At 47.9% G+C, this 27,980-nt stretch overlaps 1 protein-coding gene across 1 annotated transcript in view; it reads right to left on the bottom strand.

Annotated features, from left to right (window-relative positions):
- ankfn1a (ankyrin repeat and fibronectin type III domain containing 1a) overlaps window positions 1–27,980 on the bottom strand; it is a 338,629-nt gene that overhangs the window by 197,969 nt on the left and 112,680 nt on the right. Inside the window, exon 7 of the mRNA XM_072559008.1 lies at window positions 21,774–21,814. Within this exon, the coding sequence (XP_072415109.1) occupies window positions 21,774–21,814 (41 nt within the window). The remainder of the gene's footprint in view (window positions 1–21,773; window positions 21,815–27,980) is intronic.

Genomic DNA, 27,980 nt, shown 5'->3' with positions numbered 1-27,980 from the left:
CTCTCACACACACAGTCTCTCTCTCACACACACGCAGTCTCTCACACACACACAGTCTCTCTCTCACACACACGCAGTCTCTCACACACACACAGTCTCTCTCTCTCACACACACAGTCTCTCTCTCTCACACACACGCAGTCTCTCTCTCACACACACACACAGTCTCTCTCTCTCTCACACACACGCAGTGTCTCTCTCACACACAGTCTCTCTCTCTCTCTCACACACACAGTCTCTCTCTCTCTCTCTCACACACAGTCTCTCTCACACACACACACGCAGTCTCTCACACACACACAGTCTCTCGCACACACACAGTCTCTCTCTCACACACACAGTCTCTCTCTCTCTCACACACACACACGCAGTGTCTCTCTCTCACACACACGCAGTCTCTCTCACACACACGCAGTCTCTCTCTCTCTCACACACAGTCTCTCTCACACACACACGCAGTCTCTCACACACACACAGTCTCTCTCTCACACACACGCAGTCTCTCACACACACACAGTCTCTCTCTCACACACATGCAGTCTCTCACACACACACAGTCTCTCTCTCTCACACACACAGTCTCTCTCTCTCTCTCTCACACACACGCAGTCTCTCTCTCACACACACACAGTCTCTCTCTCTCTCTCTCTCACACACACGCAGTCTCTCTCTCACACACAGTCTCTCTCTCTCACACACACACAGTCTCTCTCTCTCTCACACACACACGCAATCTCTCTCTCACACACAGTCTCTCTCTCTTTAACACACACAGTCTCTCTCTCTCTCACACACACGCAGTCTCTCTCTCTCATACACACAGTCTCTCTCTCACACACACACACAGTCTCTCTCTCTCTCACACACAGTATCTCTCTCTCTCTCTCACACACACGCAGTCTCTCTCACACACGCAGTCTCTCTCTCTCACACACACACACACGCAGTCTCTCTCACACACACAGTCTCTCTCTCACACACAGTCTCTCTCTCTCACACGCACAGTCTTACTCTCTCTCACACACACACACACAGTTTCTCTCTCTCACATACACAGTCTCACCCTCTCTCTCTCACACACAGTCTCTCTCTCACACAGTCTCTCTCTCTCTCTCACACACAGTCTCGCTCTCTCATATACACACAGTCTCTCTCTCTCTCACACACACACGCAGTCTCTCTCTCTCACACACAGTCTCTCTCTCTTTCACACACACTGTCTCTCTCTCTCTCACACACACAGTCTCTCTCTCTCACACACACACAGTCTCTCTCTGTCTCACACACACACGCAGTCTCTCTCTCACACACACACACGCAGTCTCTTTCTCTTTCTCACACACACGCAGTCTCTCACATACACACAGTCTCTCTCTCACACACACGCAGTATCTCACACACACAGTCTCTCTCTCTCACACATACACAGTCTCTCTCTCACACAAACACACACACACACAGTCTCTCTCTCTCTCACTCACACACACACAGTCTCTCTCTCACACACAGAGTCTCTCTCACACACACACGCAGTCCCTCTCTCTCTCACACACACAGTCTCTCTCTCTTTCTCACACACACAGTCTCTCTCTCTCTCTCTCACACACACACAGACACAGTGGGTCACGCACACAGTCCCTCTTTCTTTCTCTCTCACACACACACACACACACAATCACACACACACACACACAATCACACACACACACACCATTAAGGTGGTAAATTCAGAATCCAGCAGAGGGGAATTCAAACACTACTACAGAGTAAGAAAATAAACTACCAGACTAATCTAACGTGGAATATAAAAACTGACAATAAGAGCTTATTTAAATATATAAAAAGGAAGAGAGAGCTCAAAGTGAAAATAAACCTGTTACAAAATGAATTTAGAGAGATGGTTTGGGGAATAAAGAAATGGCAGAGGATTTAAACAGATATTCTGCATCAGTCTTTATGGAAGTTACTTTGGACATTGCATTAATCCTAAATATTGTAGGACCATAAGCATTTGGAGCAGATTTAGGTCCATTTGGCTCTGCTCCTTATTTGATCACAGCTGATACATTTATTGTAACCTTTGACCCCCTTACTAATCAAGAACCTCTCCACCTCTGTCTTAAGGACATTCCATGGCATGGTCTCCACAGCCCTCTGCAGCAACGAATTCCACAGATTCCTCACCTTCGGCCTGAAGAAATTCCTCCTCAGCTCAGGATCTGAAGAGGCATTCCTTCACTCTGAGACTGTGCCCCTTGGGTCCTAGTTTCTCTTACTAGTGGAAACATCTTCTCCACATGCGCTGTATCCAGGCCTCTCAGTATTGTATAAGTTTCAATGACATTCCCTGACGTTGGAAACTCCATCCAATACAGAGTCACCATCAATAAAGAAGTTTTATTAGACAAATTAATGGTGTTACAGGCAGATACGTCCCCTGTCCCTGACAGCTTGCATCCTACCATCCTAAATGAAGTAGCTACAGAGATAGTGGATGCAGTGGTTATAATTTTCCAAAAGTCCTTGGACTCTGGAGAAGTACCATGGTTTGGAAAATTGCTCATGTGACACCTCTATTCCAAAATACTGGTACTTCTAGCCCTATTAGCCTAACATCTATTATTGGGCAAGTATTGGAATCAATTATTTAGGAAGCGATAGAAGAGCACTGGAAAATCAAATCTCATCAAGCAGAATCAACATGGCTTCATTAAATCTATCACGTCTGACCAGTGTATTAGAGTTTTTCAAGGAAGATTCAACCAGGGTGGATAGAGGGAAACTAGTAGATGCAATTGTATTTGGACTTCCAGAAAGAATTTGATAAAGTACCTCACAAAAGGTTAAGTTATAAGAGCCCACAATGTTGGAAGTAGTGGAAAGGCATGGATAAAGAATGGGCAGGAAACTGAGTGGGAATAAGGGGTTCTTCTTCAGGTTGGCGACTTGTGATCGATGGGGTTCCACAGGGATCAGTGCTGGGACTGTAACCATATATAATATATACTAGTGACTTGGAGGAAGGAAGTGAATGTCCTGTAGCCAAGTTTGCTGAGAACTCAAAAATATGTGGAAAGGTAAAGTGTGAAGGGATACAGACAGTTTATAGAGAGAGAGAGAGAGAGATTGACAGGGTAACTAAGTTGGCAAATAGAGTATAATGTGTGGAAATGTGAAGTTTTTCATTTTGGAAGTGAGAACGAAAGAATAAAATTTTTATTTAAAAGGAGAAAAACTGCAGAAAGCTGCCACACAAAGGGATTTGGGTGGAACTTGTGCCTGAAACACGGAAAGCTAGCACCCAGGTAATCAGGAAGGCGAGTGGAATGTTGGTCCTTATTTCATGGCGATTGGAGTATCAGAGTAGGGAAGTCTTACTGCAACTGTACAAGGTGCTGGGGAGACCCCACCTGGTGTACCCGGGGAGACCCCACCTGGTGTACCCGGGGAGACCCCACCTGGTGTACCCGGGGAGACCCCACCTGGTGTATCTGGGGAGACCCCACCTGGTGTATCCGGGGAGACCCCACCTGGTGTACCCGGGGAGACCCCACCTGGTGTATCTGGGGAGACCCCACCTGGTGTACCCGGGGAGACCCCACCTGGTGTACCCGGGGAGACCCCACCTGGTGTATCTGGGGAGACCCCACCTGGTGTACCCGGGGAGACCCCACCTGGTGTATCCGGGGAGACCCCACCTGGTGTATCTGGGGAGACCCCACCTGGTGTATCTGGGGAGACCCCACCTGGTGTACCCGAGGAGACCCCACCTGGTGTACCCGAGGAGACCCCACCTGGTGTATCTGGGGAGACCCCACCTGGTGTACCCGAGGAGACCCCACCTGGTGTACCCGGGGAGACCCCACCTGGTGTACCCGGGGAGACCCCACCTGGTGTATCTGGGGAGACCCCACCTGGTGTACCTGGGGACTATAAGACCATAAGACATAGGAGTGGAAGTAAGGCCATTCGGCCCATCGAGTCCACTCCGCCCTTCAATCATGGCTGATGCGCATTTCAGCTCCACTTACCAGCGTTCTCCCCGTAGCCCTTAATTCCTCTAGACAACAAGAATCTATCAATCTCGGCCTTGAAGACATTTAGCGTCCCGGCTTCCACTGCACTCCGTGGCAATGGATTCCACAGGCCCACCACTCTCTGGCTGAAGAAATGTCTCCGCATTTCTGTTCTGAAATGACCCCCTCTAATTCTAAGGGGGTCATTTCAGACCCCACCTGGTGTACCTGGGGAGACCCCACCTGGATAACCTGAGGAGACCCCACCTGGATAACCTGGGGAGACCCCACCTGGTGTACCTGGGGAGACCCCACCTGGTGTACCTGAGGAGACCCCACCTGGTGTACCCGGGGAGACCCCACCTGGTGTACCCGGGGAGACCCCACCTGGTGTACCCGAGGAGACCCCACCTGGTGTACCCGGGGAGACCCCACCTGGTGTACCCGAGGAGACCCCACCTGGTGTACCCGGGGAGACCCCACCTGGTGTACCCGAGGAGACCCCACCTGGTGTACCTGGGGAGACCCCACCTGGTGTACCCGGGGAGACCCCACCTGGTGTACCTGGGGAGACCCCACCTGGTGTACCTGGGGAGACCCCACCTGGATAACCTGGGGAGACCCCACCTGGTGTACCCGGGGAGACCCCACCTGGATAACCTGGGGAGACCCCACCTGGTGTACCCGGGGAGACCCCACCTGGATAACCTGGGGAGACCCCACCTGGATAACCTGGGGAGACTCCACCTGGTGTACCCGGGGAGACCCCACCTGGATAACCTGGGGAGACCCCACCTGGATAACCTGGGGAGACCCCACCTGGTGTACCCGGGGAGACCCCACCTGGTGTACCTGGGGAGACCCCACCTGGATAACCTGGGGAGACCCCACCTGGTGTACTGTCAGCAGTGTTGGTTCCCTCATTTAAGGAAATATACAATTTCACTGGAGATAGTTCAGAGAAGGTAAACTGGGATGATCTCTGGGATGGAGGGATTGTCAATGAGTAAAGGCTAAACACAATGGGATTCTGGATTAGTGGTGCTGGAAGAGCACAGCAGTTCAGGCAGCAGGGCCTCTACTTACTGGAGTTTAGAAGAATGAGAGATGATCTCATTGAGACATGAGAGGATTATAGGGTCAGAGAGTCATAGAGCACAAAACAGACATAGAAAATAGAACATAGAACAATACAGTGCAGTCCTTTCTGCCACTGTAATACTGTCCTTGACTAACAATGCCACACCTCCTCCTCTTTTACTACCTTCCCTGTTCTAACTAAAACATCTAAACCCCGGAACCTGCAACAACCATTCCTGTCCCTGCTCTACCCATGTCTCTGAAATGACCATACTGCAAGTTCACCCAATTTATTCCAGATGCTCCTGGTGTTGAAGTACACACACTTCAATCCACCTTCCTGCCAGCCATAACACTCTTGTGACCTTGAAACCTTATTTAGGACCTCACTACTCTCAACCTCCTGGACACTGGAGCTACAATTCAGGTTCCCATCCTCCTGCTGAATTAGTTTAAACCCTCCTGAAGAGCATTAGCAAATTCCCCACCACCCCCCCCCAAGGGTATTGGTACCTCTCTGGTTCAGGTGTAGACTATCCTGTTTGTACAGGTCGCACCTACTCTCGAATAAGCCCCAATTATCCAGGTATCTGAATTCCTCCCTCCTGCACCATCCCTGGAGCCACGTATTCAACTCCTCTCTCTGCCCCTATTCCCAGCCTCACTAGCACGTGGCATGTTCGGTCCAACCCATCCATACCGACCAGACATCCCAATCTGACCTAGTCCCTTTTGTCAGCATTTGGCCCATAACCTTTTAAACCCTTCCCATTGATATGCCCATCCAGATGCCTTTTACATGCTGTAATTGTACCCACCTCCATCACTTCCTCTGGCAGCTCGTTCCATTAACGCATCACCTTCTGAGTGACCTCAGGTCATTTTAAAAATATTTCCCCCTCACCTTAATCCTATGCCAATCTAGTTTTGGATTCCCCTACCCTGGAAAATAAACCTTGTCTTTTTATCCTACCCTCTATAAGGTCATCCCTGAGCCTCCAATGTTCCTGTTCAGCCTCTCCCTGTAACTCAAACCCTCCAGTCCCAGCACCATCCTTGTAAATCGTTTCTGCACCCTCTCATGTTTAACAACACTCTTCCCATAGAAAGGCAGCCAGAATTGTGCAAATTATTCTAAAAGTGGCATCACCAATGTCCTGTACAGCTGCAACATGACCTCTCAACTCCTAGGGGAAAGTGAGGACTGCAGATGCTGGAGATTAGAGTGGGGAGTGTGGTGCTGGAAAAGCACAGCAGGTCAGGCAGCATCCGAGGAGCAGGAAAATCGATGTTTTGAACATAAGCTCTTCATCAGGAATGCGTCCCAACTCTTATATTCAATGCAATGGTCAATAAAGGCAAGTATGCCAATCGCCTTCTTCACTATCCTGTCTACCTGTGACTCCACTTTCAAGGAACTATACACTCCAAGGTCTCTTTGTTCAGCAATGCTCCCTAGGACCCTATCATTAAATGTATAAGTCCTGCCCTAATCTGCCATTCCAAAATGCAGCACCTCACATTTATCTGAATTAAACTCCATCTGCCACTTCTCAGCCCATTGGCCCATCTGGTCCAGATCCTGTTGTAATCTAAGGTAACCCTCTTCGCTGTCCACTATACCTCTAATTTTGGTGTCATCTGCAAACTTACTAACTGTTCCTCTTATGCTCACATCCAAATAATTTATGTAAATGACAAAAAGCAACGGACCCAGCACCGATCCTTGTGGCACTCCACTGGTCACAGGCCTCCAGTCTGAAAAACAACCCTCCTCCACCACCCTCTGTCTTCTACCTTTAAGCCAATTTTGTATGCAATTGCCTAGATCCCCCTGGATCCTATTTGATCGAATCTTACTAACCAGTCTACCAGACAGAACCTTGTTGAATACTGTGCTGACATCCATCCAGACAATGTCCACCACTCTGCCTTTATCAATCTGCTTTGCCACATCTTCAAAAAACTCCACCAATTTTGTGAGACATGATTTCCCATGCACAAAACCATGCTGACTATTCCTCATCAGTCCTTGCCTTTCCAAATACATGTACATCCTGTTCCTCAGTATCGCTTCCAACAATTTACCAACAACTGAAGTCAGCCTCACCGGTGTGTAGTTCCTTAGCTTGTCCTTACCACCCTTCTTAAACAGTGGCACCACATTAGCCAACCTCCAGTCTTCAGGCACCTCACCTGTGACTATCGATGATACAGATATCTCAGCAAGAGGCTCAGAAATCCCTTCCCCAGCTTCCCACAGAGTTCTGGGAACACCTGACTCTTAAAGGGGTTTGCACAGGGAAAATTCTGCCAGGATGTTTCCTGACATTGCAAATAACAGATGCAGTTGTGGTACTTTATCGAAATTCCTGGATTCTGGGGCAGTTCCAGCAGATTAGAAAATGGCAAATGTGACATCAGAGTTTAAAAACGGAGGCAAACAAAAGGAGATAGCTACAGGGCTTAACTTTACAGTGGGGGTGGGGGGGGGGGGGGGGGGGGGACGCTTTCTATAAGTGAGGAAGAAATAGTTGACAGATATTGTCCCATCGGGTAGATGCAGTGTGGAGTCATGAAAGACAGGTCATGTTTAACCAATTTACTGGAATTCTTTAAGGACATTACAAGTGTGGTGGACATCAGGGACCCAGTAGATGTGGTGTGTCTGATTTCCAAAAGACATTAGACAAGGTGCTGCACAAAACGCTGCTACATAAGGTAGAGAACAGTGCAACACAGGAACAGGCCCTTCAGCCCTCCAAGCCTGTGCTGACACATTTTGCCCTTCCATACTAAAACTGTCTTCACTTACGGGATCCATATCCCTTTATTCCCTTCCTATTCCTATATCCATCCAGGTGTTTCCTGAATGCTGCTGTTGTGTCTGCTTCCACCCCCTCCTCTGGCAGCACCTTCCAGGCACTCACCACCCTTTGTGTGAAACATCTGCCTCACACATCTGTTTTAAACTCCCCCCCAGCACCTTGAACCTGTGCCCCCTAATAACTGACCCCTCCACCCTGGGAAAAAGCCTCATACTTTTCACTCTATCCATGCCATTCATAATCTTATAAACTTCTATCAGGTTGCCCCTCAATCTCCTGCGTTCCGGTGAAAACAAACCCAGTCTATCCAACCTATCTTCATAGCTAAAATCCCCCATTCCAGACAACATTCTGGTAAACCTTTTCTGTATCCTCTCCAAAGCATCCATATCCTTCTGACAGCATGGTGACTAGAACTGTGCTCATTATGCCAAGTGTGGCCTAACTAAAGTTCTATAAAGCTGCAGCATATCTTGTCTATCCTTATACTCAAGATCCCTTCCAATGAAGGCAAGCATGCCATAGACCTCTTTTTACTACTTTATCTACCTGTGCTGCCAGCTTCAGTGATCTGTGGGCCTGCACACCCAGAGCCCTCTGCATATCAACACTCTTAAGGGTTCTGTCATTCACTGTATAATTTCCACCTGCACTGGACCTTCCGAAATACATCACATTGTAAAGATGCATGGTGTTACAAGTAATGTATTAGCAGGGATAGAGGATTGGTTAACTAACAGGAAGCAGAGTGGGGCTAAATGGGAATTTTTCTGGTTGGTGATCAGTAGTTTGTGGTGTACCTCAGGGATCAGTGTTGGGACTGCAATTGTTTACAATTTAGATAGATGATTTAGAGTTGGGGACCAAGTGTAGTGTGTCAAAGTTAGCAGATGTTACTAAAATGAGTGGTTGAGCAAAGTGTGCAGAGAGCACTCTGCAGAGGGATATAGATAGGTTAAGTGAGTGGGCCAGGGTCTGACACATGGAGTACAATGTTGGCAAATGTGAGGTCATTCATTTTATTGGAATAACAGCAAAATGGCCTATTATTTAAATGATGAAAAATTGCAGCGTGCTGTTGTACAGAGGCACCTGTGTGTTCTTGTGCATGAATCACAGAAGGTCGGTTTGCAGGTGCAGCAGGTAATTAAGAAGGTCCATGGAATATTGTCCTTCATTGCTGGAGGATGGAGTTTAAGAAGAGGGAGGTGATGCTGCAGCTGTATAGAGTGCTGGTGAGGCCACACATGGAATACAGTGTGTACAGTTTTGGTCTCCTTACTTGAGAAAGGATATACTGGTGCCAGTGGGGTGCAAAGGAGGTTCACTAGGTTGATTCTGGAGTTGAGAAAGTTGTCTTATGAGGAGAGACTGAGTAGACTGGGACTGTACTCACTGGAATTTCAAAGAGTGAGGGGGGATGTTATAGAAAAATATAACATTATGAAGGGAATAGATAAGATGGAGGGAGGGAGGTAGTTTCCACTGGCGGGTGAGACTAGAACAAGTAGGTTTCAGCTCAACGTGAGGAGGAGGAGATTTCGGACCGAGTTGTGGAGGAACTTCTTCGCCTTCAGGGTGGTGAATCTGTGGAATTCCCTGCCCGTGAAGCAGTTGAGGTTTTTAAGGCAAAGATAGATTTTTGAGCATTAAAGTAATTAAGCGATACGGTAAGTGGCGGGTAAGTGGAGCTGAGTCCAATAAAAGATCAGCCATGGTCTTAATGAATGGCAGAGCAGGATCGAGGGGCCAGACGGTGTACTCCTGCTCCTGGTTCTTATGTTCTTATGTTTACATGGGAGAGTCTAGGACCAGAGTACATCGTCTCAGAATGAAGGGACACCAATGTAAGACTGAGATGAGGAGGAAATTCCTCTCTCAGAGGGTTGTGTGTCTTTGAAGCTCAGGGAGTTGTGGGCTCAGAGTCCTTGTGTATACTCAAGGCTGAGAAAGATTCTTGATCAGTCGGGGAATCAAGGGATAAGGGGAAAGGGCAGGAAAGTGGATCCGAGGAATATTGGATCAGCCTGGATCCTGTTGAATGCTGCAGCCTCGAGGGACTGAACAGCCCACTCTTGTTCCTATTTCTCATGGCCAACAGAGTGGCACCCAGTGAGTGGGAGCCTCAGATTTGAAATGGAGCATAGGGGACATTGAAATTGATCCTGAGGCAGATTGCTGTTCACTTCAGGATTGTTAATCTTGCTTCTGCTTGATAATATACCCAAGAAATATCTTCATCCAAAAATGCAGCAAACTCTATTCCCAATGCTTTCTTTTGACATTCAATATTCAAAATAAAACCATCTATTGTCATAGAAACAGACTCATTAGAATGTGCGTAAACAGTGCCTCAGAGACAGCGGTAAAAATCTGATTGAAATTAGAACCAAAATGAGCATCAAATGGCAAGAGAGCATGACTGGAAAATGCAGTCAGCCTCCACACTCGAAAAAAACATCAGCAACGTGCGATTCAGAGGAAACAGGAAAACCTGTCACTGGTGAGAGGGAGAGAGGGAGGATAGAGGGAGGGAGGGAGGGAGGATAGAGGGAGGGAGGGAGGCAGTGGTGATGGAGGGAGGGAGGGAGTGGTGATGGAGGGAGGGAGTGGTGCTGGAGGGAGGGAGGGAGGGAGGGAGTGGTGATGGAGGGAGTGAATGGTGATGGAGGGAGGGAGGGGGAGGGAGTGGTGATGGAGGGAGTGAGTGATGATGGAGGGAGGGAGTGGTGATGGAGGGAAGGAGGGAGTGGTGATGAAAGGAGGGAGTGAGGATAGAGGGATGGAGTGGTGATGGAGGGAGGGAGTGGTGATGGGGAGATGGAGGGAGTAGTGATGGAGGGAGGGAGTGGTGCTGGAGGGAGGGAGGGAGGGAGGGAGTGGTGATGGAGGGAGTGAATGGTGATGGAGGGAGGGAGGGGGAGGGAGTGGTGATGGAGGGAGTGAGTGATGATGGAGGGAGGGAGTGGTGATGGAGGGATGATTTGGAGGTGCCGGTGTTGGACGAGGGGGGACAAAGTTAAAAATCACACAACACCAGGTTATAGTCCAACAGGTTTATTTGGTCCAAATAAACCTGTTGGACTATAACCTTGACTTGTGTGATTTTTAACTTTGTGATGGAGGGAGTGAGTGATGATGGAGGGAGGGAGCCGTGATGGAGGGAGGGAGTGGTGATGGAGGGAGGGAGCGGTGATGGAGGGAGTGAGTGATGATGGAGGGAGGGAGTGGTGATGGAGGGAGGGAGTGGTGATGGAGGGAGGGAGCCGTGATGGAGGGAGGGAGTGGTGATGGAGGGAGGGAGTGGTGATGGAGGGAGGGAGCGGTGATGGAGGGAGTGAGTGATGATGGAGGGAGGGAGTGGTGATGGAGGGAGGGAGTGGTGATGGAGGGAGTGAGTGGTGATGGAGGGAGGGAGCCGTGATGGAGGGAGGGAGTGGTGATGGAGGGAGGGAGCGGCGATGGAGGGAGGGAGTGGTGATGGAGGGAGGGAGTGGTGATGGAGGGAGTGAGTGATGATGGAGGGAGGGAGCGGTGATGGAGGGAGGGAGCGGTGATGGAGGGAGGGAGCGGTGATGGAGGGAGGGACTGGTGATGGAGGGAGGGAGCCGTGATGGAGGGAGGGAGCCGTGATGGAGGGAGGGAGTGGTGATGGAGGGAGGGAGTGGTGATGGAGGGAGTGAGTGATGATGGAGGGAGGGAGTGGTGATGGAGGGAGGGAGCCGTGATGGAGGGAGGGAGCGGTGATGGAGGGAGGGAGCGGTGATGGAGGGAGGGAGCGGTGATGGAGGAAGGGAGCCATGATGGAGGGAGGGAGTGGTGATGGAGGGAGGGAGCGGTGATGGAGGGAGGGAGTGGTGATGGAGGGAGGGAGCCGTGATGGAGGGAGGGAGCCGTGATGGAGGGAGGGAGTGGTGATGGAGGGAGGGAGTGGTGATGGAGGGAGTGAGTGATGATGGAGGGAGGGAGTGGTGATGGAGGGAGGGAGCCGTGATGGAGGGAGGGAGTGGTGATGGAGGGAGGGAGCCGTGATGGAGGGAGGGAGTGGTGATGGAGGGAGTGAGTGATGATGGAGGGAGGGAGTGGTGATGGAGGGAGGGAGCCGTGATGGAGGGAGGGACTGGTGATGGAGGGAGGGAGCCGTGATGGAGGGAGGGAGCCGTGATGGAGGGAGGGAGTGGTGATGGAGGGAGGGAGTGGTGATGGAGGGAGTGAGTGATGATGGAGGGAGGGAGTGGTGATGGAGGGAGGGAGCCGTGATGGAGGGAGGGAGTGGTGATGGAGGGAGGGAGTGGTGATGGAGGGAGTGAGTGATGATGGAGGGAGGGAGTGGTGATGGAGGGAGGGAGCCGTGATGGAGGGAGGGAGTGGTGATGGAGGGAGGGAGTGGTGATGGAGGGAGTGAGTGATGATGGAGGGAGGGAGTGGTGATGGAGGGAGGCAGTGGTGATGGAGGGAGGGAGCCGTGATGGAGGGAGGGAGTGGTGATGGAGGGAGGGAGCCGTGATGGAGGGAGGGAGCCGTGATGGAGGGAGGGACTGGTGATGGAGGGAGGGAGCCGTGATGGAGGGAGGGAGTGGTGATGGAGGGAGTGAGTGATGATGGAGGGAGGGAGTGGTGATGGAGGGAGGGAGTGGTGATGGAGGGAGGGAGCGGTGATGGACGGAGGGAGCGGTGATGGAGGAAGGGAGCCGTGATGGAGGGAGGGAGCGGTGATGGAGGAAGGGAGCCGTGATGGAGGGAGGGAGTGGTGATGGAGAGAGGGAGCAATGATGGAGGGAGGGAGCGGTGATGGAGGGAGGGAGTGGTGATGGAGGGAGGGAGTGGTGATGGAGGGAGTGAGTGGTGATGGAGGGAGGGAGCCGTGATGGAGGGAGGGAGTGGTGATGGAGGGAGGGAGTGGTGATGGAGGGAGGGAGCGGTGATGGAGGGAGGGAGTGGTGATGGAGGGAGGGAGTGGTGATGGAGGGAGTGAGTGATGATGGAGGGAGGGAGTGGTGATGGAGGGAGGGAGTGGTGATGGAGGGAGGGAGCCGTGATGGAGGGTGGGAGCGGTGATGGAGGGAGGGAGCAGTGATGGAGGAAGGGAGCCATGATGGAGGGAGGGAGTGGTGATGGAGGGAGGGAGCGGTGATGGAGGGAGGGAGTGGTGATGGAGGGAGGGAGCAATGATGGAGGGAGGGAGTGGTGATGGAGGGAGGGAGTGGTGATGGAGGGAGGGACTGGTGATGGAGGGAGGGAGCCGTGATGGAGGGAGGGAGTGGTGATGGAGGGAGGGAGTGGTGATGGAGGGAGTGAGTGATGATGGAGGGAGGGAGTGGTGATGGAGGGAGGGAGTGGTGATGGAGGGAGGGAGCCGTGATGGAGGGAGGGAGTGGTGATGGAGGGAGGGAGTGGTGATGGAGGGAGGGAGCCGTGATGGAGGGAGGGAGTGGTGATGGAGGGAGGGAGCCGTGGTGGAGGGAGGGAGCAATGATAGAGGGAGGAAGTGGTGATGGAGGGAGGGAGCCGTGATGGAGGGAGGGAGTGGTGATGGAGGGAGGGAGTGGTGATGGAGGGAGTGAGTGATGATGGAGGGAGGGAGTGGTGATGGAGGGAGGGAGCGGTGATGGAGGGAGGGAGCGGTGATGGAGGAAGGGAGCCGTGATGGAGGGAGGGAGCGGTGATGGAGGAAGGGAGCCGTGATGGAGGGAGGGAGTGGTGATGGAGGGAGGGAGCAATGATGGAGGGAGGGAGCGGTGATGGAGGGAGGGAGTGGTGATGGAGGGAGGGAGTGGTGATGGAGGGAGGGAGTGGTGATGGAGGGAGGGAGCCGTGATGGAGGGAGGGAGCAATGATGGAGGGAGGGAGTGGTGATGGAGGGAGGGAGTGGTGATGGAGGAAAGGAGTGGTGATGGAGGGAGGGCGTGGTGATGGAGGGAGGGAGTGGTGATGGAGGGAGGGAGCCGTGATGGAGGGAGGGAGTGGTGATGGAGGGAGGGAGTGGTGATGGAGGAAGGGAGTGGTGATGGAGGGAGGGAGTGGTGATGGAGGGAGGGAGTGGTGATGGAGGGAGGGAGCCGTGATGGAGGGAGGGAGTGGTGATGGAGGAAGTGAGTGGTGATGGAGGGAGGGAGTGGTGATGGAGGAAGGGAGTGGTGATGGAGGGAGGGAGCCGTGATGGAGAGAGGGAGTAGTGATGGAGGGAGGGAGCCGTGATGGAGGGAGGGAGTGGTGATGGAGGGAGGGAGTGGTGATGGAGGGAGGGAGCCGTGATGGAGGGAGGGAGTGGTGATGGAGGGAGGGAGCCGTGATGGAGGGAGGGAGCAATGATGGAGGGAGGGAGCGGTGATGGAGGGAGGGAGCCGTGATGGAGGGAGGGAGTGGTGATGGAGGGAGGGAGCCGTGATGGAGGGAGGGAGTGGTGATGGAGGGAGGGAGCCGTGATGGAGGGAGGGAGTGGTGATTGAGGGTGGGAGTGGTGATGGAGGGAGGGAGTGGTGATGGAGGGAGGGAGTGGTGATGGAGGGAGGGAGCCGTGATGGAGGGAGGGAGTGGTGATGGAGGGAGGGAGCGGTGATGGAGGGAGGGAGCCATGATGGAGGGAGGGAGTGGTGATGGAGAGAGGGAGCCGTGATGGAGGGAGGGAGCGGTGATGGAGGGAGGGAGTGGTGATGGAGGGAGGGAGTGGTGATGGAGGGAGGGAGTGGTGATGGAGGGAGTGAGCCGTGATGGAGGGAGGGAGCCGTGATGGAGGGAGGGAGCGGTGATGGAGGGAGGGAGTGGTGATGGAGGGAGGGAGTGGTGATGGAGGGAGTGAGCCGTGATGGAGGGAGGGAGCCGTGATGGACTAGGGAATGGTTATGGAGAGATGGAGCCAGACTTGACGTCATCTACTGGTTGTGGATGTTGGAGGTCAGTTATCTCAGCTGTTGGGCTTCCCTGCAGGAGTTCCTCAGGGTACTGTCGTAGGCCCAACAATCCCTTTTTCATAAGGTCAGAATTGGGGAGGTTCATTGATCATTGCACAACATCCTGTACCATTCCCAACTCCTCAGATACTGAAGCAGTCCATGTTCAAATACAGGAAGATCTGGATAATATCCAGGTTTGGCTGACAAGTGGAAATTAATAATCACTGCATATAAATGCAAATAAGAAACAAGCCAACCATCACCCCTAACATTCAATGGTGTTACCATTACTGAATCCCTTATTACATCCTGGGGCTGAACACCGAGCAGGATCTGAACTGGCCTTGCCACATAAACACAGTGGCTACAAGAGCAGGTCAGAGGCTGGGAATCGTGTGGTGAGTAACTCACCTCCTGACTCCCCAAAGCCTGTCACCACCTATAATGCATAGGTCAGGATTGTGATGGAATACTCCCCACTTGCCTGGATGGGGGCAGCTCCAACAACACTCAAGAAGCTCAACACCATCCAGGACAAAGCAACCGCTTGATTGACATCACATCCACAATCGCCCATTCCCCCCATCACTGGTGTTCAGTAGCAGCAGTGTGTACTATCTACAAGATGCGCTGCAGAAATTCATCAAAAATCCTGAGACAGCTCCTTCCAAATCCACAGCCACTTCCATCTAGAAGGACAAGGACAGCAGCTGTATGGGAACATCACCACCTTCCAGTTCCCCTCAATTCCACTCCCCATCCTGACTTGGAAATATATCACCATTCCTTCACTGTCACTGGGTCAAAATCCTCGAACACCCTCCCTTATGCAGTGGTTCAAGAAGGCAGCTCACCCCCACCTTCTTAAGGGGCAACTAGGGACAGGCAATAAATGCTGGGCCCAGTCAGCGACACCACATCCTGTGAATGAACTTTTCCAACACCAGAGGAAAATTGCTAGGGAACCTAATGTGGCTAAAGACCGATAAGGTCCCTGGAGCATTCGGGCATTTGGATATTAAAGGAAGCACCCACAGTCATTGTGTAATAATCTTCAGGAAAACATTCAGGTAATCCCTGAGGATTGGAAAACTGTAATGTAACACCTTCATTAACAAAAAGGCAAGGTGACAACAAAACAGCTAACTACAGGCTGCGTAGGTAAAAACAATGACTGCAGATGCTGGAAACCAGATTCTGGATTAGTGGTGCTGGAAGAGCACAGCAGTTCAGGCAGCATCCGAGGAGCAGCGAAATCGACGTTTCGGGCAAAAGCCCTTCATCAGGAATAAAGGCAGAGAGCCTGAAGGGTGGAGAGATAAGTGAGAGGAGGGTGGGGGTGGGGAGAAAGTAGCATAGAGTACAATGGGTGAGTGGGGGAGGGGAATCCTCTTGCAAGGATGCCTGCCTTGAAGAAGTTTTCCTCCTCTCTCTACAAGAATCTCGGGGAGTCCCTCTCCCACTGCAACTCCCAAGTCATTTTCTCTGTCCTGAAGCTCTTCAACCATGTCCTGCCTCATTTTCCCCTTCCCCCACCTCACCCTAGTTCCAAACTCCCAGCTCAGCACTGTCCCCATGACTTGTCCTACCGGCCTATCTTCTTTTCCACCTATCCACTCCCCCCTCTCCCCGCCCCCGACCTATCACCTTCATCCCCTCCCCCACTCACCCATTGTACTCTATGCTACTCTCTCCCCACCCCCACCCTCCTCTAGCTTATCTCTCCACGCTTCAGGCTCACTGCCTTTATTCCTGATGAAGGGCTTTTGCCCGAAACGTCGATTTCGAAGCTACTTGGATGCTGCCTGAACTGCTGTGCTCTTCCAGCACCACTAATCCAGATACAGGCTAAGTAGCTTAACTTCAGTTAGCGTGAAAATGCTGGAGTCTATTCTAAAGGATCTGATAGTAGGACATTCAGAAATACATCACAGGATCTAGCACAGTCAGTACAGGTTCATGAAGGGGAAACCATGGCTGACAAATTGACTAGAATTCTTTGATGATATTATAGCAAGATCGAGAAAGGGAAGCAATGGAGGTGATAGATTTGGATTTTCAGAAGGTGTTTGGTAAGGTACCACACATTCGGCGATTTAATAATGTAAGAACCAATGGTGTTGGAGGTAGTGTGTTAACACAGAGAGAGGGTTGGCTAACTAATAGAAGACAGAACTGGGTTAAAACCAGGTTGGGGGGTGGGGAGAAGTATTTTCAGATTTTTAGGATGGCAACATGTTACTAATGGAATGCCACAGCGATCAGTGCTGGGGCCACAATTATTGACAATATATATTTATGGTTTGAATAGGAAAGCAAATGTACTGCCACTAAATTTGGGAATGACACAAAAATACGTGGGAAGGCAAGTGGTGATGATGATCTGTCTGCAATGGGATCAAGACCGGTAAAGTGAGTGTAAAACTAGTCAAGGGGCAGTAGTCAGACCACAATGGCATTGTGTCAATGGATGTGTTCCCCTTGTGCAGGGAAAGATATGCTGACATTGGAGGCTGTGAAGAGAAGATTCCCTCAGCTGACCTCAGGTATGGACAGAGAGACTGAGGAGGTTGGGCTTCTATTTACTGACCTTTAGAAGATAGAGGACCAACCTTACTGAGACATACACGTTTCTGACTGGGCTTGACAGGGTAAATGTGGAGAGATCATTTCCCCCGAACCATCACCAACATAGTTACAGCTTCCTTAAGTAAGGACACCAAAACTGCACACAGGATTTGAGACATGGTAGCACTAGGCCCTGTAGAACTGAAGCATCGCTTCCTTCGACCTGTTCAATTCTTCTCCTAATAAATGATAGGCTCTAACTACAGCTGGAAAACTGAACAGATTAGTCAATTGATCTAAGGCACGATATTACTGGCATTGGAGACCATCCAGAGAAGGTTCACTAAGCTGATACCAGGTACTGAGGGACTGTCTTATGAGGAGAGGTTCAATAGATTGGGCCTAACTTATTGAAATGTAGAAGAATGAGAGACAATCTATTGAATGATAATCATAAAAAATTGTTAGAGGGGAACTTAACAGGGTAGATGCAGAAAGGTTTCACCTTGTGGGAGAGTCTAGGGACAGAGGCCATCATCTCAGAATATCACATTTAAGGCAGAGATGAGGAGGAATTTCTTCTGTCAAAGGGTAGTGAATCTATGGAATTCTTTACCCCAGAGGGCTGTTGAGGCTTGGTCTTTAAGTACATTCAAGATTGACATGGACTGATGTTAATAATTTGGGAATCCAGGGTTATGGTAAGTGGGCAGAAAGGTGGAGTTGAGGATTATCAGATCAGCCACCAGCTCTTTGGATGGTGGAGCATACCCGATGGGCCAAACGGCCTACTTCTACTCCAAGGGCTTACGTTCTCACGGAATGGGAAGCAAAAAGAAAAAGAACTGGAAAGTTAAATGAAAATAAAAATATTTGAATTGTCAAGGGAGCAGGAAGTACAAGCAAAGGAAGTTGAATTTTAAAAAAAACCTAAACTTCAGAGAGAGATATCAGACAAGACGACTAGATCAAAGGTAAAGCAAGAAAGAAGAAATAGCAGTTGAGAGGATGACTCTGAGTTCACTGTGGAATTTGACCCAACTGGAAATCGAATAGCATGTCGAAGGATGGAAATATACCCCACCTTCATCGAAAAGTAGTTGTGATGTTGAAGTGGCTGGAAAGATGTTTGGATCTTAATGGTACAGGATGGCCTGAAGGTCCAGTTTGTCAGCAAAGTATAATCTGCCGAGTATGAAACTGTCAGAAAACAATATGCTTATAAGCCTCCTCCTGATGCAAATCAATTATAATTTAATTCCCTCAGACTCCTGTTTCCCCATAGGTGAGGCGAAAGTGGGTACAGCAGATGCTGGAGATCAGAGTCATGAATGTGTTGCTGGGAAAGCACAGCAGGTCAGGCAGCATCCGAGGATCAGGAGAATCGACGTTTTGGAAGGGCTATTGCCTGAAACATCGATTTCCCTGCTCTTTGGGTGATGCCTGAGCTCCTGTTTCCCCATGCCTATCACACCTATTTTGATCAGAAAAGTTAGGTCTTGTTAAAGAAATATGACAATGCCCAGAGGACCCAAACATTAACACTGATTTCTCTCCACAGATGTTAACAGATCTGCTGAGCTTTTCCAGCAATTTCTGTTTTTGTTTGTGATAACAATGTCTGGGTTGTGCAAGTTATGAATTCACAGTTTTCCCAAAAATACCTCTCTGGCAGTGAACTTCAGCGTGCTTCATCTGAGCATTTATCATCATTGTCCTACTCAACTGGGAGGTGAGTTTACTTGACACCAAGCCTGAGTTGATGAAGTGGTTTACCTCAGCTATGTTACCATTCTAGTGCTTTCAATACGTTGCTATCCCCAAATGTAAATAAGTTGGAGATCTCAAATTCACATTTTGCTATAATAACTGGAAATTCCAAAACAGCCCTTACTTTGACTTCTCTGGTACGTCTTGACCTTGTCCCACAGTGTACCCCAAATAAATCACATGTGCTCTGGCCACATCAGCCAAATTAGCTGTTCGTAACCAATCAAACAGCTCAGTCAACTGGTGTAAATGTTCCTATCAGGTTTGACTGAACACAACCAAGTCATTCATGTCAAAAACACAGTTACATAGTTGTTCAATAGTTTTACTGGTTAACCATTGGAATGTTGATGAAGTATTTGTCATTCCAAATGGAATCTACCTGGAATTACAAAAGCTGACATTTCTCTGGGTCTATCAATGAATAAAACTCACCAGTCTTTTAGCAAGTCAATTTTCTTGATGCATTATGTATGTCCAAATTATTCATTACAGTTCTCCAATCTTTGAATACAAGTCTGCTTTTGTTACCAACTTCACTGTTTAATAATCAATATGGAATCTTTGTGACCCATCTAATTTTGGCACCATGCCAGTATGTGTACTGTGACACTGGTCAATAATATCGTTATCTATCATTAACTTAATCTCTTCTCTCACTTGAGTTAATTTCCCCGTATTTAGTCTGTAATGATGTTGTTTTACAGGTAATGTATCCTTATATTAACATTATGAATAGCAAAAGTCAATTTACTTGACCTATTTATACATTTTTATGACTCTGTAATAGCCTTTGTAAGTCACATTCATAGTTTTCTGGGCAATAAAATATTATGCTCTCATCTTTTCAGCACTTCTGTTTTATCCAATTTTACCGATTGAGGCTAAAGTTTTGAATTTTCAATTTTGGTATTCATTCTGTAATTACATTTATTTCATTTCACTCTTTACTGTTTTCATTACCTTAAATAGTGTTTCCTCCTGATTATTGCCCTGTTATAATATCTTTAACCTATTTACTCTCCCTGTCTAGAATATCCACTACAACACTTACATTTTTGAAACAAAATAGAAATAGCTGGAGAAACACAGCATGTCTGGCAGTATCTGTGGAGAAAGAAATAGAGCAACATCTTGAGTTTCAAATTCTTCAATTTCTATTAATAAATTGATTTTTCAATTGATAAAGTCCAGGGAACCTTTTTTAAAATGGTTTCCCAGAAACAGGTAACAACGCTGACACCTTGCCTCCATCAACAACTCCTGGAACTGTGGGCCTTTCTAACATTCCTAACACTTTTCACTTGGTTTCAGCTTCTTCTCCAAAGTAGCTCCAATTACAATCATCTACCTGAAAATAACAGTTAGTTTCCAACCTTCATCTTTAGGCATCAATCCTGTGCTGTCATTGTGAATTTAGGTCCATACCAGTCAGTGAGACTGTAACCAAGGCACTTTCTGCTGTGGATGAAGTTTATTAACGACTCAGTCTTTCAGCTCTTTCTATCCCTTCATGTTACAGGTGCTTCATCTATTTATTTATTTTTATTTTTTATTTAACCTGTTTTTCTAATCAGCCTGTTCAGAGATGTTATTGCACACCTCTAGGTCAGGTGGGACTTGAGCCCAGGTCTCCCTGTTTAGGGGTAGAGACACTACCACTGCATCACAAGAGAGCTCACGGTACGTGTATGTGTTCAATTAACTGATGCAACCTGTTACTTTTTAACCTTAACTAACAACATTAACAAAAGGAACAATGTGATTGACCAGACCTTACCAGTCCATTCAGCACCTTGAATGCTTTCACTGCCCACTGCTGACACAGAGTGGCAGGAGAGTCTCCAACACACACTGCAGCAACTCACAGGATTCCATCAAGGTCCCATTCCAAACCTTCAACCTCAAAAGGACACTGTTCCTTCAGGGATTAGTTTTGTAACTGTGCATGGTCTTTGTTATGGTTTTGGTTAATGGATACCGAGAGCATTTGCTCTCAGGTGGACCCTCAGTGGGTTGGAAATGTTCCAATGCATTTGTTCCCAACCCAAAATGATGGCCTCTCGTCTGTCCAGATTAAAATCCATCTGTGAACATGGATCTGCAGCTTCAGATCCTCTACTCAACTGAATGAACATGGTGAAAGCTGAGACCCAGAATAAGTCACTGGGAACATCTTTCTTCATATTTCAAAAATTAGGTCCATATTCTTTGTTCACACTCTCACCCTCCCAATATTTTCAAACCCTGTCCAAGGATTATTTACAATTGCCACACACTTGGATCTGTGCAGAACCTGATCTAACAGATCAGCCACGATTTAATAAAGAGGTGGACTCACTGGGTGAAATGGCCTGCTTCTGTTCCTATGTCTGTGAGTTACAGTATTCCGTCACATTCTGGCAGTCTCTATTGACAGCATTTAAGGACAACTCTTTGTCAATCCTTTTTGCAACATCCTTAAAACATTCTCCAGGATGACACAGTGAGGGTGTGGGTATTCGTGGTGTAAATGACTCCAGTAGGTAGAGAGGAACACAAGGGAAAATTCAGAATGAGTCCTCTCCCCATTAAGAGATTTATGCATTAAACCTTTTGAAAAGATTTCATATACTCACTCCTTTCGCAAAGAATCTGTTCTGTCTTTACATCCGAGACTCTGTTAAAGAAAATAAAATGGATGTCAGAAATATAAAACTTACAGACAAGAAAATCTCATCCTCCCACAGGAACAAGAGACAGCCATACAGTAATATTTTAATTCACTGATGGGATGTGAGCATTCCTGACAGAGGCAGCATTTTTTACTTGTTCCCAGTTAGAACATAGAATATAGAACAAGACAGCACAGAACAGGCCCTTCGGCCCACAATGTTGTGCCGAACATATGTTCTAGCTTAAACACCCATCCATGTACCTATCCCATTGCCGCTTAAAGGTCACCAATGATTCTGACTCTGCCATTCCATGCCCCCACCACTCTCTGGGTAAAGAACCTACCCCTGACATCCCCCCTATACCTTCCACCTTCACCTTAAATTTATGTCCCCTTGTAACACTCTGTTGTACCCGGGGGAAAAGTCTCTGACTGTCTACTCTATCTATTCCTCTGATCATCTTATAAACCTCCATCAAGTCACCCCTCATTCTTCTCTGTTCCAATGAGAAAATGCCTAGCACTCTCAACCTATCCTCGTACGACCTATTCTCCATTCCAGGCAACATCCTGGTAAATCTCCTCTGCACCCTCTCCAAAGCCTCCACATCTTTCCTAAAGTGAGGCGACCAGAACTGCACACAGTACTCCAAATGTGGCCTTACCAAGGTCCTGTACAGCTGTAACATCACCTCGCGACTCTTGAATTCAATCCCTCTGCTAGTGAACGTTAATACACCATAGGCCTTCTTACAAGCTCTATCCAACTGAGTGGCAACTTTCAAAGATCTATGAACATAGACCCCAAGATCCCTCTGCTCCTCCACCTTACTAAGAACCCTACCGTTAACCCTGTATCCTGCATTCTTATTTGTCCTTCCAAAATGGACAACCTCACACTTGACAGGGTTGAACTCCATCTGCCACTCCTCAGCCCAGCTCTGCATCATATCTAAGTCCCTTTGCAGCCAACAACAGCCCTCCTCACTATCCACAACTCCACCAATCTTCGTATCGTCTGCAAATTTACTGACCCACCCTTCGACTCCCTCTTCCAAGTCATTAATAAAAATTACAAACAGCAGAGGACCCAGAACTGATCCCTGCGGAACTCCACTTGTAACTGGGCTCCAGGCTGAATATTTACCATCTACCACCACTCTCTGCCTTCGACCGGTTAGCTAGTTCTCTATCCAACTGGCCAAATTTTCCTCTATCCCATGCCTCCTGACTTTCCGCATAAGCCTACCATGGGGAACCTTATCAAATGCCTTACTAAAATCAATGTACACTACATCCACTGCTCTACCCTCATCCACATGCTTGGTCACCTCCTCAAATAATTCAATAAGACTTGTAAGGCAAGACCTACCCCTCACAAATCCGCGCTGGCTGTCCCTAATCAAACAGTGTCTTTCCAGATACTCATAAACCCTATCCCTCAGTACCCTTTCCATTACTTTGCCTACCACCGAAGTAAGACTAACTGGCCTGTAATTCCCGGGGTTATCCCTATTCCCTTTTTTGAACAGGGGCACAACATTCGCCACTCTCCAGTCCCCTGGCACCACCCCCATTGACAGTGAAGACGAAAAGATCATTGCCAATGGCTCTGCAATTTCCTCTCTTGCTTCCCACATAATCCTAGGATATATCCCGTCAGGCCCGGGGGACTCGTCTATCCTCAAGTTTTTCAAAATGCCTATCCCATCTTCCTTCCTAACAAGTATCTCCTCTAGCTTACCAGCCCGTTTCATACTCTCCTCTTCAACAATACGGTCCCTCTCATTTGTAAATACTGAAGGAAAGTACTTGTTCAAGACCTCTCCTATCTCTTCCGACTCAATAGACAGTCTCCCACTACAGTCCTTGATCGGACCTACCCTCGTTCTCATCATTCTCATGTTTCTCACATACGCATAAAAGGCCTTGGGGTTATCCTTGATCCTACCCGCTAAAGATTTTTCATGCCCTCTCTTAGCTCTCCTAATCCCTTTCTTCAGCTCCCTCCTGGCTATCCTGTATCCCTCCAACGGTCTGTTTGAACCTTGTTTCCTCAACCTTATGTAAGCCTCCTTTCTCTTTACAAGATATTCAACCTCCCTTGTCAACCAAGGTTCCCTCACACGACCATCTCTTTCCTGCCTGACGGGTACATACATATCAAGGACACGTCGTATCTGTTCCTTGAAAAAGTTCCACATTTCAACGACATCCTTCCCTGACAGCCTATGCTCCTAACTTATGCTCCTCAGATCCTGTCTTGCAGCATCGTATTTACCCTTCCCCCATTTGTAAAACCTACCCTGTTGCTCGCACCTATCTCTCTCCATAACCAAGGTGAAAGTCACAGAATTGTGGTCACCATTACCAAACTGCTCTCCCACTAACAAGCCCATCACTGGTTCGTTACCAAGTACCAAATCCAATATGGCCTCCCCTCTGGTCGGACAATCTACATACTGAGTTAGAAAAGCTTCCTGGACACACTGCACAAACACCGCCCCTTCGAATCTACTTGATCTAAAGAGCTTCCAATCAATATTTGGGAAGTTGAAATCACCTATGACTACTACCCTGTGGCTTCTGCACCTTTCCAAAATCTGTTTCCCAATCTGTTTCTCCACATCTCTGCTGCTATTGGAGGGCCTATAGTAAACACCCAACAAGGTGACTGCTCCTTTCCTATTCCTGACTTCAGCCCATACTACCTCCAAAGGCAGATCTCCCTCGAACTGCCTTTCTGCAGCCGTTATACCATTTCTAATTAGCAACGCCACCCCCCCCTCCTTTTTTACCACCCTCCCTAATCTTACTGAAACATCTGTAACCAGGAACCTCCAACAACCATTCCTGTCCCTCTTCTATCCACGTTTCCGTTGTTAAAGCATGGCACTGGGAAAAGCACAGCAAGTCAGGCAGCATCTGAGAAGCAAGAGAGGAGACGTTTCGGGCTTAACCTTTTATCAGGACTGTTGCCAATTGCCCCTTGACAAAGTGCTGAGCTGCCTTCTTGACCCGCTGCAGTCCATGTGCTGTAGGTTGACCCACAATGTCCTTAGGGAGGGAATTCCAGGATTTTGACCAAGTGACACTGAAGCAATGGTGATATATTTCAAAGTCAGGGAGGTGAGTGGCTTGGAGGGGAACTTGCAGATAATGCTGTTCCCATGTATCTTCCTTGTCCTTCTAGCTGGAAGTGGTTGTGTGTTTGGAAGGTGCTCTCTAAGGATTTTTGGTAAATTTCTGCAGGCCAGTTTGTAAATGGTACACACTGCTGCGACTGAGCATCGGTGGTGGAGGGAGTGGATATATGTTGATATGGTGCCAATCCAGCTGGCTGCTTTGTCCTGGATGGTGCTGAGCTTCTTGAGTGTTGTTGGGGCTGCCCCCATCCAGGCAACAGGGGAGTATTCCATCAAACTCTTGACTTGTGCTGTGTCAATGGTGCTCAGACTTTGGAGGGTCAGGAGGTGAGTTACTCGCTGCAGTATTCCTAGTCTCTGACCTACTCTTGGACCTATATGCCTGGACCCCTCTGTATGTTGATGCTACTTAGGGTTCTGCCATTTACTGTACACTTCCCTCTTGCATTACATCTTCCAAAATGCATCACCTCACATTTCTCCAGATTAAACTCCATTTTAAACTTTATAAATCTGCCATTTTTCCACCCAAGTCTCCAGCCTACCTATATCCAGCTGTATCCTCTGGCAATCACCCTCACCATCTGCAGCTTCCCCAGTCTTTGTCTCATCTGCAAACTGACTAACCAAACTACTTACATTCCCCTCCAAGTTATTTATATATATATTACATGCAACAGAGGACCCAGCACTGATCGCTGTGGAATATCCATTGGTCATAGATCTCTATTAAAAAAAAACCATCCACCACTACTCTCTGTTTTCTATTACTAAGCTAGTTCTGTCTCCATCTTACTGCTCATCTTGGATCCTATCGTACTTCCCCTTCTGTATCAGTCTGCCATGAAGAACCTTGTCAATGGTCTTGCTAAAGTCCAGATAGACAACATCTATCACCCTGCCCTTAGCAATCATCTTTGTCACTTGCTCAGTTTGTGAGACATGACCTTCCCTGCACAAAGCTATGCTGCCTATTGCTAATAAGTCCATATTTTTCATATGTCAGTAACTCCTATCCCTAAGAATCTTCTTCAAAAATTCCCCTACCATTGATGTAAGGCTCACTTGCTGGTAATTTCTCAGATTATCCTTGTTGCTCTTCTTAAACAAAGGAAAGCGTTGGTTATTCTCCAGTCTCCTGGGACCTCTTCTGTTACTAAAGAGGATTTTGTACAAGGCCCCAGTGATTCCCTCCCCTGCCTTCCTCAGCATTCTGAGATAGATTCCATCAGGTCCTAGGGACATATCGACCTTAATCCCTTTCAAAACACACAACACCTCCTCCTTTTTCATATTGACATGCCTTACAATGTCAAAATTACCCTCTCGAAACACCACACTTACGCACAAACACTCATAGTCACATATACATTCATACACACGCACACACATGTGCGCACGTGCACATACTCACACACATGCTAACATACACATACTCACATATACACATGTACATACATGCTAAACACAAAATTAGCATGTTACGCTTCAGTAATACAAGGCACTGGAGAGATCAAATCTGGAGTGCTGTGTACAGTATTGATCAGCTTACTTCAGAAAGATGTAATTGTGTTGGAAATAGTTCAGAGAAACTTTATAAAACTGGGATGGGCAGGTTGTTTTATGAGGAAAAGTTGGACAGGCTAAGCTTTTGTCTATTGGAGGTTAGAAAAATAACAGATGAATTCTTGAAGCATACAAGACCTTGCGAGAGGTCCTAATAGAATGGACGTGAAAAGTTTGCTTCCTCTTGTACGAGAGCCTAGAACAAGGGTCAGAGTTTAAAAATAACCAGCGAACGATTTAGCAAAGGGATGAGGGTGGCTTGTCTTTGGAACTCCTTTCTTCAAAAGGTGACATAATCAGTCTTTGAATAGTATTATGAAGGTGTAGAGATGTACTGTACCTTTAAGAGAGTTGAAAAGCCAGCAAGGACTGACAAAGCACAGAGAGTCCTGAACAAGGTAACAATGTAACACTTGGTTGAAACAAACAGCAGCAGATGGGTTGCCATGAAACAGAAACAAAATCAAAAACAAATTCAAATTCAGCCGAACAGTTTAAATTCTGCCCCAAGATACCAAAATCCAATCAAATTTGAATTTAGTGTCTTGATAATATTAAAACCAATGAAATGATCTGAATGTTCTGGGGTATAAAACTGGACAATTTGAACAGTTAGGAGGAGAACTGTCAAAGACCAACAAATGTAGACTGCTAGCTGAAGGGCTCTCTGAAGGGGACCTGACTATAACCTGATGAAGGAGCGACACTCCGAAAGCTAGTGTGCTTCAAATTAAACCTGTTGGACTATAACCTGGTGTTGTGTGATTTTTAACTTTGTCTGTGGGGAGTTTGTGCAGCAGAACATTGAGGCTGACCTGGAGAGAATTTACAGAGGAAAATCTACAAGGGAGGAGTGGTAAAGCTGATTGGTTTTGAAACGTGATTATTTCTGTTTTGTAAATCTTAATTGGGATTTTTTATCAGACTAGTGTTGTAGAATGGGAGGTAAAAAGTAGGTTTAAGAGAAAGAAGTTGTAAATAGTTGTTGGTTTTAATATTCTCTGTCAGACGTAAAGAATAAAGTTGTTAATTTTAACTTTAAATAGTGACCTCTGGGGTGGTTCTTTGCCTTTCCAATTTTAGCAGATTACAGCACGGGGTGAATTGTTTCTGTGTTGCTGCTTTAAATTAACAGAGACATTTACCGCCAAGTCATAACATATAGTTTTAAGACAGGTCAATAGATTACTGCCAAGCATGATGCTGAAAAGTTTTCCGAATGTATGTAGGAATGTGGAGGCATCAGATCGGCCAAGATCTTGATCAATGACAAAACATGCTCAAAGGACCAAGTGGCCTATTCCTGCTCCGAATTTATCTGATCATATTGATAAAAGGTAGAACACAGAACAACATCCAAAGGCAGTTAAAAAAATGAACAAAGTCAAAACATTAGGAACAGTAACCAAAAGCTTGTGTGAAAAGAATCAGATTTTAAGAAGGGCTCTGAAGTGATG

Source organism: Chiloscyllium punctatum, chromosome 39, assembly GCF_047496795.1.
Source record: "Chiloscyllium punctatum isolate Juve2018m chromosome 39, sChiPun1.3, whole genome shotgun sequence".
NCBI lineage: Eukaryota > Metazoa > Chordata > Chondrichthyes > Orectolobiformes > Hemiscylliidae > Chiloscyllium > Chiloscyllium punctatum.
The sequence above is the reverse complement of the archived record's forward strand: the minus strand, read 5'-3'. Positions and strand labels throughout refer to the sequence as shown.